Raw genomic sequence first — 13401 nt, 5'->3', positions numbered from 1 at the left:
TTTACTATATGGCCATATTGGCCCCAATCTAGAGCCAGAACCCCCAGACCCAGGGGTCATGAACAATTTTCAGAGGGCTGCATGGACATCATACCATGCAACCAGGTTTTTCCTCACATGTGTGGGAGTAGAGAAGAAGATTTTTGAAAATGTGGCTTTTTTGGGGGAAATTTTGGCCCCACATGTAGCGCCCCGGGGGTGGTAGAGCCATGAATTTCACAATTTAGATTACTCTTACCAGGATGCCTCACGCCAAAAAATGGTAATAATCAGCCTTGTAGTTTTTAAGAAGTTAAAAATGTAAAATTGTTCACGCACGACGGACGACGACAGACGAAAACGGATAGCAATAGGACACCTGAGTTTACTCAGGTGACCTAAACATTGTAAGTGGTATTTGCTTAGTATTTCTCCCTCTTTTGGAATGGTATTTGATGCAAGCAGATGTCAAATAAATCTCGTATTGCGGTGAATTGGCCCCGAAACACATTAAGATAAAAGAATTTGAAAAGTATCACTGTATTCTCCTTTTAGGATATCCAGGATTGTGGCGTTTTTCCAAAATTAAACTTATAAAACAATGTCTATATCACAAAGCATAAAAGATATATACATCCATAGTACTTCTTTATTTACATACTACGAACTTTTCCGTCTGATCTGTTAATATACTTTTGTGATATAACCTATACAGGTACATTAATCAGGTGCAGATGAAGGGCAGGAATATTTATCACAGGTGCAAAAATAAGTCCCAAACAAGTTCAGACTTTGTCGAACAAGATTGGCACAGAGTGGCCCGGTCGCGATGTATCTATATTAATTTAAGGTCAGACGACACGTTCCTCGAGAATCTTTTTTGTATCTCCTCGTAATAAAGAGTTCCAATAAAAAAATATTAATTTTATAATTACTTTAAAAATGATCAAAATTTACTTGGATGTGGTTATACGTCTAGATGGTCGAGTGGTTAGAACCGTGGCCGCTCACTGATAGATATAGAATCTAGAAATGTCGTGAGTTCAAAGCCCCGCCCCGGCGGAGATATAGTTATAATGTAGTGAATTTCGCTGTGTTGTAGATGTATTTTTTGTTATCAGCAATTCAAGTGTACTTTCAAGAAGAATTTATAGGAAATTGCATACTCTAATATTTTGCAGAAATGCCTGGTAAGGTACCCTAATTTTTTGCAAGAAAGCTTGTCAAAGTAGTAGTAAATCATTAACAAATTCATGGAAAAAGTTATTTTAAATTGAGGAACGTGTCGTCTGACCTTAATTCTTGCTTGTGAGTTGTGTCTCGAGGTTTGCCATCCCAGTGACGTCTCTGTCCAAGAGGAGCTTTAATAGATGAAGAGTTCTTACGCAGTTACAATCACATGCAATTGATCCTAAAACATTTCCCTTTTTAAGCTTTTATGGATTTATAATTTCCCAAATCAAAATAACCTTGCCTTTATTACATTATTGGGAATAATCTGTCCATAAAAAGAAATGTTTCAAGTGCGTGCATTCAGGGTCACTAGCTTCTAGAGGAGACTCTGTCGTGTATTAATTGTGACTCGTTATACCTTGATTCCTGGTCTCGGGGCCGTGAAAGTAAGACAGGCTGACTTTTGATCTTAGTTTCATTTTTCCACTATATATTCCTTTTGTAAAAGTAAGACTGAGATCAAAAGTGAGTTCGTCTAACTTTCTAACTTTTATGGCCCCAGGGGCAGGTTTCCTAGTTCGACAAAGATATTTTAAATGGACTGAACCCCCCCCCCCCCCTCTGATAATTAGCAATATGAAACGTCTCGTTCATTAATCTATGTTTAGTTCCACTGAGTATGTTTCGAAGTACAGAAAATTCGCCAGTTTCGGGTCGTCTCCAATTCCGGGTCACTCGTGTGTGTTTCATGTCACCTTGTTTAAATTGAAGCATAGACAACTTAATAAATACATTGATCACGAACTATAGGCCTTTCTGGGTTTGATCATCAAACGATATTCGAAAATTAACATTTACAGACCCACCGAGAAACGAAATCAAGCGCTTTCGAGACGGAGATTTTCCCACAACTTTGACATGCTACTTTCATTATTAATGCAGCAGCATGGTTGATGGTAAAGTTGTGGGAGGGGTTAATGGACGAAAAATATTGCACATGCATTCAGTTATATGTCAGAAATTATTCAGAATGATAAATATTAAAATAAATTTTCATTAATTAATAAATCAATCTAAAGGAATTTCCCCTATGCGGGTCACTATACCTGAAACACACTTTTCTACGAATTGACGATGACTTGAAAGAGAGAAAAAAGAGATTCAATTGAATAAAATGATCCATCAGCTCAGGTGTCATTTCATTTATCTTGTCTGTTATTTTTCTCTGAGTTCATTTTTCTTTTTGTCACAATGATGACATAATGATGATCATTTCATTCTGAATCTCGACTGTAATTTACATTGAGAAATTGGTCCCTGTTACTTGAGTATCAGTAGTTGTAAATATATTTTTATTACAAATTAATAAAAATTGTGTTACGAGACGAAAAGTCATAACCCGACATAACCGACACTTTAAAGTCACATGACCCGAAAATGGAGAAAATGATTCGAAACTGGAGCCTTTTTTAAATGCCTCTGTAAATGATTATATTGTTTCCGGAAATTTCTTTTGAAAAACAAAATGAATGCTTAATAACTCACAATATATATATATATATATATATATATATATATATATATATATATATATATATATATATATATATATATATATATATATTAGTATAAAATTTAAATAGAATAGCTTTGTAAAATATCAAAGAAACAATCTGACGTGACCCGGAATTAGCGACTTCACTGTATTTCTTTAGAAATCAGGTTACCATATTATGTTCACACCCAAAATGACGATCTAACTATACTAAATATTATTATGCCCCCCCCCCCCCCCCTTCGAAGAAGGGAGGACATATTGCTTTGCTGCTGTCTGTCCGTCGGTTGGTCGGTCGGTCCACCAACAGTTTCCGTTCATTTTCAGAGGATTAACATATTGAAATGAAATTTGGTATACAGGTTTATCATGATAATATCTAGGTCAAGTTCGATATTGGGTACAATCGAGCAATTTTCGACAGAGTTATGGCCCTTGGACGTAGAAAAATTCTAGTTTTTTGCAGTTTTTGCTCATTTTCTTCGCAGAGGATGAACATATTGAAATGAAATTTGGTATACAGGTTTATCATAATAAATTCTAGGTCAAGTTCGATATTGGATGAACATATTGAAATGAAAGTTGGTATACAGGTTTATCATAATAAATTCTAGGTCAAGTTCGATATTGGGTACGATCGAGCAATTTTCGACAGAGTTATGGCCGTTGGACGTAGAAAAATTCTAGTTTTTTGCAGTTTCCGCTCATTTTCTTCGCAGAGAATGAACATATTGAAATGAAATTTGGTATACAGGTTTATAATGATAATATCTAGGTCAAGTTTGATTTTGGGTATGATAGAGCAATTTTCGACAGAGTTATGGCCCATGGACGTAGGAAAATTCTAGTTGTTTGCAGTTTCTGCTCATTTTCTTCGCAGATGATGAACATATTGAAATGAAATTTGGTATACATGTTTATCATGATAATATCTAGGTCAAGTTTGATTTTGGGTATGATAGAGCAATTTTTGACAGAGTTATGGCCCTTGGACTTAGGAAAATTCCAGTTATTTGAAGTTTACGTTCATTTTCTTTGTGGATGTTTCCATAGGAGGGGGGCATAAGTGTTTCACAAACATCTCTTGTTACTAATTAGGTTAGTTACTGACTCACTACGGAAATATATTGGGTTGATCAATCTCATAGATGGCGAGGCGAAGATGATCATAGATGATCTACGCAAAGCCATGTACAAGATGCCTAACATCTCGTCCAATTTAACTCATTTAAACTCTTCAAAATTTTTACCTTTTTTTTTTTTTTACCTCACCTTTCAAATACTCTTTAAAAATCTTTGCTTCGCCCATGTTTACTTAGAATGTTTTGTTGCTATTCAGTTTTAAATGTTTTCTCCCTTTCCTCTGCAGAGATTTGAGTAAATAACGACGCTGCCATTTTGTTCAGCTCCAGACAAAACAATGTGACGTCAATATTCTAAGGGCAACTGTTCTTATTTTAAAGAATTTGAAAGGGCAACTACTCGAAATACTTTAAGAACTTACGGCATACGGTTTATGTATTAAATGCTATGAATTGTCGAAATGAGTAAGCGAAGCGTCGGCCAATGACGGCCATATTGCCTAATATTATTTCTCACCGAACAAATATAGAGATATATGAGTCAATCACGTGCTATGTTTAAACCAATGAAAGTGTGACATTTCAGTCGAAGGGAAAACAAAGTAATATATCAATTTGTGTGTTTATAATAATTAATACGGATTCTTTGAAGTTATTAAGGTCACGATCTAATAAAAAATATATTTATTATGGTGTCCGATAGTTTCGTTTGCGGGAAATTTGAAAACAGATTTTGACGTTAAGGTTTGCCTGCCGATTGAAGACATTTGAAATTTCCAAGAACTTTGCTGCAGCTATGTGGTAAGTAGATTTTATTAAGTGCACAATGACACAAAGGTTCGATGATGAAAATGCATGAAAAATATTTACAATACCATAACCACAGGAGTCATCAATTCTATTAATTTGTTGTAAATAGAATTTATTGCTGAGAAACCGAAAAACCTACCAGTGATCTTTGCAAGTGTAGTGAGCATATATTTATTTACAATAAAATTATAAAATTGCCAACTCCTGTGCAAATGTGGATCAATTTTTTTTTTCCAAGGTGGTTTGCGGGGGTGGGGGTGTGTCTATGGCATATTTTTTTGGTTATTTTATAACGTACTTTAAAGGAATTTGAATTTTGCAGGGGGGGGGGGGGTATCCCCCGACCTCCTCCTTGATCTACGCATGCCTGTGGCATGTTTCCCAATTAAAAAAATTTCGAACTGAAAACTGAGTTAAGTAATAGCTATACAAATGGTTTCATATTAAGTTAGGTCTGATGGGTTGATTTTTATCATTCATTGTCATAAAAGAAACAACAAATCTAACCATTTTTATTTTGTATTTTCAATGTAAGTCATTTACAAATGTACCTATTTCTTGGAAGAACGCTTCCCTCGCCCCTTTCCTTTTCTGCTACAGCCTGAACAGTACCATGTTATATTTGTCTTTTTTTGAAAGGCTCCATTTCCTTTTAAATTTACACATTTATAGTGAAACCACAGTTGAACTTGTCTCATTCATTGCTCTGATCCCTTGTATTAGCTGGCTCCCATTCACAGTTACATCCGCAACTACCATAGGAAAAGTTATCTTCTTCTTTCTCATCTACTTTCCTTTTTTCGGGTCCTTCCTCTTACCTAAGGCTTGAACTTTGGATCTCAATGCTTGTTTCTTCTTCAGAGGAACAGATATTTTAGAATTCTTTAAAGCATCAACATAAGAAATCCTGATGAAATGCTCTGTAATGTCTCGATAGAGTTCCATAATTAATGTTAAAAAAAATTCATTGTCTATTTCTTCGTCTGTTACCTCCACATCGTTAAATAATGCAATCCACTCATCTGCCAGAGTCATGTTAGAATCAACATTTCTGCACACATTATGCAAGTCAGGAAAAATATGAAAATGGTCTGTTGTCAACTTCCTCTGTACAGTGTTATGCAGTGGTTTAAAAAATGAGAACACAGACTCCCTACTGACAATTGTCAAGCCCCTGATTGGCCCTTGTTTGTATTCAATCTCCTGCAAGCTCTGCTGACCTTCTTCAATACCTTCTTTTATCCTGAAGCTTTTTAACATTGCTTGCTTTCTGTATGCCATTTTTCTGAAAATCCTACTTTTCTTTGAAGTTATTCCTATTTTTCTTAAAACCGACTCTTTAATTCGTTTTTTATTTTTTTTGAAAATCTCCAGCTAGATATCTCAATTTTGCCTCTGCTGCTACAGATAATGTTGAAGAAACTTCAGACTTGTTAGCATTTTCAATGTTTTTGAACCAGATTTTGTACTTGTTTTTCATATTCTTTATCCATAAGCCATAGAACAATCTTAGTACTCAACTTGTTTTCTTCTTTGCTAAGTTCATCTTTCTGAAACAACTACTACACAGAAGAAATATGTACATTACTGAGAGGAAATGCGTTCATGGTAATGAATGCATCCCTCCAATCCTGTGGCGATTTTCTTATAATGTCACACACTTTATGATATAAGAATTTCACATGTGTTTCAAACAACTGAGAGTAAAATAAATCATTGGGGAAAGCCATCATGAATGGTGAATTCTGGTTGTCAGAAATAAATTCTTGTATATCCCATGGCGACTCCAATTGAGGCAAATCATCATAGGATTCAAAATGTGTACTACTAACTGTTCCAGATAATGGTTCTTTTGATTTTGATGGCTCATCATTTAAACTTTGAAAGGAAAGTCTTGAAATAATTGGTTTTTCACAACAATGTAGAACTGGGAAAAAGTCTGTAAATAGTCTTTCATAAAACTCATACACTTCATCAGGATGCTTTGTAAATGCAGCTTTAGCGTTAATATTTAAACCCTTAAACCACTAATCCTGCTGGCTCTGTAAGGCAACTCCTATTTGACCAGGAGCAAAAAAAAAAGAGAAGCAGTCCACTTCAACTAAGTCTATACAGGGGATTTCGTCACATATCATTCTCGTATCAAAATAATATGATTCTTATATAATTGCTCTGATATGAAATGATAAAAAAAGTGCATCATATGAGAATCATATCATCGGTATCATATGAGAATCATATAATTCTGATATGAGAATTATATGATAAGGGCATCATATCAAAATTATATGATCGCTTATATAATGATTTATTATATAATTCTTATATGACAATCATGTAATTTTAACATGATATGAGAATTATATGAATATAATATGTGTGCAAACTATGGCTTTGCAATGCAAAATATGCCCCATATTTGACACATATTAAACCTCAGTAGTAAATAAAATACATAGAATGTATGTTATCCACTTATTTCACATGCAAATTCATGTAAAATAAATGCCTCTAAATGTTTTCAGTCTTTAAAATCATTTGTTGATACTCCTGAACTTGCTGTTCCAAACTCCCATCCATTGATCTTGAGAAATTTCATTGGTTTTCCTTTCCAAGCCGCTTGAGTTTATCTAAAATTATAGCTAGAGAAAAATAACCACAACAATTCTCACAATTAAAATAAATTTAATTCCGGCAAATGATAACATTTAGATATTTCTATTCTTCTTGTTCTTTGGTGCTTCATTAGTTCTCTGAAAAAGAAACATATTTTGACACTTAGAAATTAAGATATCAGTTTTTATGATTTGTAAATAAGCACAATGTTATGGTACACATATAGCTCCTGTATGCTACGATATTTCAATGTTATTCACCAGATTTAATGACAATTTGTTGCAAATAAAACATGAATTTCCTATCCTCTTACACATTTATTTCCCAATTAATAATGATTGCTAAATCATTACATTTGCAAGCTTGGAGAGAGAGAGAGAGAGAGAGAGAGGGAGGTTAAATGTCCAACATCAGTATCAATTTGACAAAGTAAAGTATTACCCTAAATTCATTTAGCCCTTCAAGTCTTTCCATCCATTTCTCCCTTTCTGATGTGTTAACCAAAGCATAAGGCAAGTTTGGATTTTATCCTGAAATGTTAATGCAACTTCACCATAGCCATGCTTATGACAAAGAACATAACAACTTTTAGAATCAAAATTTTAAAAAGCAAAAACCATTCATGTGTTGTTAACTATTAAATGAACTTTCAAAAAGTTTAATATCATTCTTAGGAATCTGGAAATTATAAATATAAGTATCAACAATTCAATGAAACTTTAAATTAATTTTAATGATGTCATATATGTATCATACCAGATTCAGTACAGGACGCAATCTTTCTATGAACTTGAGGAGAATGCCGGGAGCTTGAAATTATTGTCATAGTCTTCAGACTAGTCACTACATCCAGACAAATCTTAGTACTAAGCTTGTGTACTATAATAGCCATTTGCTGAAAAATATAAAACACAAAATAAAATGATGAATATAGACAAAGTTTAAATACATTCATATTTTTACAAAAAAAAATACTGACTTTCATACTACAATATTACTGAAAGTTTAGTAGAAATAAATGCCATGCTACTATTTTGAAGATGTGAGCAAATTGTGAATAATCTGTTTTAATTAAAATGTAATAAAATAACACTCATTTATGTGACTGACTGGTCATTTTCAACAAATACTTGTACTTGTTCTGAGCTAGTTTGTTAAAGAAGAAAAAAACCAATAAACATATTTACATTATACATAATTGTAAATTTTACTTATATTATCTGTTTGTAGAGTAAATTAATTTTTTTAATAAAATAGATAACATAAATAATGTTAATGAATAATTATACATAATTTTATGCTTTACATGCAACATGAGATAATCAGTGAGTCATTTCCTGTTGATCTTCGACAGCTGAGAGGGAGGCCTACTTGTTGCTTCATATCACGCTTCGCTCTAGATTTTGGCTACGTTCACTTTGAAAGTTTTTAGTGTTCAGAATGCGCTTGTTCTTCATTAATTGACATATATTTTGAGTTGGTGATTGTTTTACAAAAGTGTTGTACTGTCTAAATCAAATTCAATTAGCTATAGCTGCACAGAGCTGTCTCTGCACTGTGGGAAATAGGCCTATAATTTAACACGCAGGTATTTTGTAACCGGATTTCCTCACGTTTATATAAACACTCCGACTCTCTCCAGAGATGGAATATGGTAGTTTTTATAAATATAAATGATGAATGATTCCGCTACTAGAATTTTCTTGGAAAAACACAGCAACAGTTCTATAGCATGTGCAGATTAATTCGCAATCTACCGTCAGTTGATTAATTTAATTGCTCGTAAATGAAAAAGAAATAAGACGGGTAAATCCTTACCTTTTATCTGAAATCATCCTGCAGTTCACGCTTCCACGCCCCGCCCACCGATGGCAACCAAAATCACGTGACTCTATACTCCGACAAACTTTGTAAACAACATGGCGGGTGATTTAGAACTCGTCCCTGACAACTTCACAATAGCGTCGTTTAATCACGCCTTTTCTGAGAAAAGTCTATCAAAAGGTTTAATTTATTTTCAAGAAGGGTACATTCACAACGTAACTATTAACAAAAACAAAGATAACACTGTAATTATTAGCGCAAGATGCTTCCGAAGCATGAGGAAGGGGGAAACACCTCACCGGCTTACTGTTGATCTCTCGGACTCCGCTGTAACGGACGCGTATTGTTCATGTACTGCTGGGTGAACTTGACAGAGAGATTTAAACCTGTTTTTACGAGTTCTTTTGCATATTTGTTGCTGTTTGGTGTTTTTGTTGTTAAAGAGGTATTATAATTTTTCAAAAGTTGCTTCATGTATGTTTCGTATTCAATCAGCTGCTCCGAGTCCACTCCTTTTGTAATATTGACGGTAAATTATTAATACACATGTATCAGGGTAAAACACTACGTATATGTTATATGAAAGGTAAAACTGAATTGATGATTTTATAAAATATAAATTGGGATCCTTGTGATGATACACAATATATATACCTGAATTTTGTCATTTTAAATCTTATTGCTAAACTATTGACAAACAATCAACAGTTCTTTGTCGCACATAAATAGTTTCACTAACATATATTTACTTTTGCTGTTTTGTTGATTTGTTCTAATCTTCGTACTTTCATCTGTGTAAATATTTATAAAACTTCTATTATACTGTTATTAAAGACAGCAAATATCCTATAATTCATGAGAAAATAATCCCAAAAAATTGCAGGGGTTCAGGTAAATGCTCCCATATAGTTGGACTAACAAAATGTATACAACAGTTCAAAGTTCTTGGTCTTAAGGATGTCCCCACCGAGCAATCTTGTACAAGCCTTCCCCAGCAATGGAATATACCAAGAGGAAATAAAATACAGCCTGTTTCAATAAATGAAGTGTTGGTTGTTAAAGCTAAGGAAACTCACAAAAAAGGTCCAGTTCTTCCAAAAGAAATTAAATCCAGGTATATGAATTATCTGATAAATTGTAAATTTTATTAATTCTGTTGTAAAAATCATCGCCTGATTCAATCACATCTGAATTAATATAACAATAGAGTACCCGAGTTGACAGAACGAACACATCAAATGCTGAAGTCATTGGATGGACTACCAATATCAAAGTTGAATACAATACATGTACCAACAATAAAAAGTGAATTTGGTGATGTGAAGCTTGGGTCAGCTCTCAGCTATCAGGTGTGTAATACAATACACTGCTCACACATAATCATCCAACAGAAAGAATCAACATAAGACATACATGTATGTAACCATATATATTCAATACATACATGTTCAATTCAAGAATCAAGATTGTACATATCAAATACATGTTTTTTATTAAGCAAAAAAAATCACTTATTTTTCAACACCGGATTCTGCCACAGAGTTAGTAGTACACAAACGGTCCAGATTTTATTAATTGATCCAAACAGACTAGTAGGAATGCAACCAGACAATATTTTGAAGGTTCTTATTTTCCTAATTGCCCTTTCAACATGAATACGATGGGTTGCAATTTTTTGTGTAATTTCTACATCTGTCTGACACATTTGAATACCCGAATTCACAAAAGATGGCAAGTTTAGATGCAATCCAACATTCTGAAGTTCACCAGATATCGTGAAACCTTTGTCGGCCATAATAGAATCTCCATGATGAATATATCCTGTTAAAATGAGCTGCTCCAAGAGTTTATAAAACCCACTCTTTGCTGTAATTTCTACATCAGACATTGATCCTGTAAACAGCTCACTTACAAAAATTATGTTGCCCATGGGGTCACATGCTACCAGTCCTTTCAGGGTTGTTGCTGACTTATAATCAGAGTACATCTGTGACTGTAATTTTAACGACGACGGTTTTTGGGTCTTAAGTTCTGTGCAATCAATAATGGCTAAAGTGTCAGGAAATTCTACTCTGAATTGCGAAGGCATATTTCGAATTATGTCATTTCTGTGTGGCCATATTGGTATGGATCCACGGATCAAATACATATGTTCAATCCACGCAGAAAATATTTCACTCACAGACTGAGTTGATATCAAAAACCGAGCAGCTAGGTCTTTCAATCCAAAGTTATGGCGAAGTCGCATCAGAGTTTATAGTAGTTGAGTTTCTGGATTCATAGTCTTCACATCTTTCCTTTTCTTTGGGAATACTGGCATTTGTTGTTCAGTTAAAATGTTGTACAAAGTTACAAAAGTTGAATGTTTAAGGTTAGTGTAGTAGAAAAATAAACCAGTGATTTTCTTCTCTTGCTGAATAATTTTTTCAATATTGAGGCCTTCAATTTGAACTTCTGGTTGATTTCGAACGGTTGATAATTGTAAGTTTAAATGCTGGTTAAGAACTGTCTGATGATGAAGTTTTTCCTCTGTCTCTTGTAGCTTTTTCTGCATTAGGTGGTCTATCTGACATGAATCTGTGGACCAAATTAAATGTTTAATAGCATTAAGATACAAATAAAATTTGCCACTTAAATACCTATTCATGTATTCTATAATGATTTTATATTAGATGCAAACTTGAAAGTTTCCATTGCATTGATATATTTCTTTAAACACATGTACAAACAATATAATTACTGATGCGAACTTGATTAAAACCAATTGTTAAAAAAATTATTTTCAACATGTTCAAAATTGGTGCCTAATTAATTTCAGTCAAAATCAAAGGGCATACGAGTGAATGATGGAGTGTTAATGTATTGTGGAAATACTACCTTTCCACAGACATCAGTTGTGAAACTCCCCCCATGGTACAAGGAATTACTAACAGAAGAACTGATCCCCTCTAATCCAGAAGACATAGAAAAAACAACAAGGAACCAATATGAAAATCCTGTCTGGTTTAAATATCGGGCAAACCGCATCACAGCATCACAGATGCATCGAGTTGTAAAAAGGAAGAAACAACCAAATGATTTGCTGTTAAACTCCCTTTTTCAAAGTAAATCATCGACAAAGTCTGCAGCTACAGAATATGGATTAAGTAGGGAAAAACTGGCCAGGGAGAAATTAGCAAAACTCAAATCAGTCCAAAATGCACACCTTCATGATTGTGGACTGATTATCAATAATGCATTCCCATTTCTTGCTGCAACTCCTGATGGTAAACTGTGTGAAAATGGAGAGTGTGGGATTTTTGAAATTAAATGTCCATATTTAGCCAGAGATTTGTCAATTTCTGAAGCTTGTTCTCAGATAAAAAATTTCATGCTAAAAGAGGAAAATGGTCTGATATCAATAAACAGGAATCATGATCATTATGTTCAAGTACAGGGACAATTACTTGTGTCTGGTGCACCATGATGTGAATTTATAGTCTACACAACAAAGGACATGCTTGTCGAACGAATTTTCCCTGATGTTTCATTCATGACAGACATGCTTCTAAAGCTGTCTTTCTTTTATAAATTCTTTGCTGTTTCCTTCTTAAAGAAGCATATTACCTGCAAGTAATGATAGCCCCTCAAAACAATTTTCAGCTGGAGTTGGCCCCCTATCCAATGACGACTCCCCAATCTCATCAATACATTCTTTAGGCGAGGTTGTACATGTATCACTTGCAGTTGTTGTATGTGAATTTTGTTGAATATTATGGTATGGCCTGTAAATAAAATGTTTATTATGAATAATTGTTTAACTTCAGTATTGTTTTAAAATCTATCATAAATTTACAAATTAAAATTTCATTCATTATAAAGGAAGTACATGTAGTATTCGTATCAAATTGAATGGGATAAGATTATTATACTCTGTCCCAAGTTTCAGCTTCCACCACTTTTTGCGTAATATTTCGAAAATCATAAATACCTCTCTGCCCAAAGTACATGTGTACATCCATTCACTAGAGTGAAAAAAATCCAGATCCCCTAGCTGTTTTGAAGCGCCCTCTCTATTGCTTAAGGTTTCAATACACAGCCCAAAATAACAAGTCTACAGGGATTTTGCACTGCAGACCATATAAAAGTATCTCATATGATAACGGTAAAAAATTGTGCGAGGTGTCACAAGTACTTCCAAATGGAGAAAAGTTGTCAACATTTTCCATTATAAATCTCCATAAGAAATTTGTTTTCGTTCTTGTGAGATTCTCCAGGTAAAAACAAATTATGTATATCAATGAAGAAATCTTGGATTTTTTCCTTTTTATCAATCTGAATTTGTACTTAATTGACAGGTATGTTTATTTTTATTAAAAATCA

The 13401-nt window shown here is 33.8% G+C and overlaps 1 protein-coding gene across 1 annotated transcript; it reads right to left on the bottom strand.

Moving 5' to 3' along the window:
* Nucleotides 1-10382: 10382 nt before the first annotated feature.
* Nucleotides 10383-11293, bottom strand: LOC136272587 (uncharacterized; the record flags this gene model as incomplete). The annotated part of the gene is made up of 1 exon (XM_066074334.1): nt 10383-11293. A coding segment is annotated over one exon (747 nt), but the record flags the coding sequence as incomplete, so codon positions are not given.
* Nucleotides 11294-13401: the final 2108 nt, after the last annotated feature.

The sequence above is a fragment of the Magallana gigas genome, chromosome 2, assembly GCF_963853765.1.
Source record: "Magallana gigas chromosome 2, xbMagGiga1.1, whole genome shotgun sequence".
Lineage (NCBI taxonomy): Eukaryota > Metazoa > Mollusca > Bivalvia > Ostreida > Ostreidae > Magallana > Magallana gigas.
The sequence above is the reverse complement of the archived record's forward strand: the minus strand, read 5'-3'. Positions and strand labels throughout refer to the sequence as shown.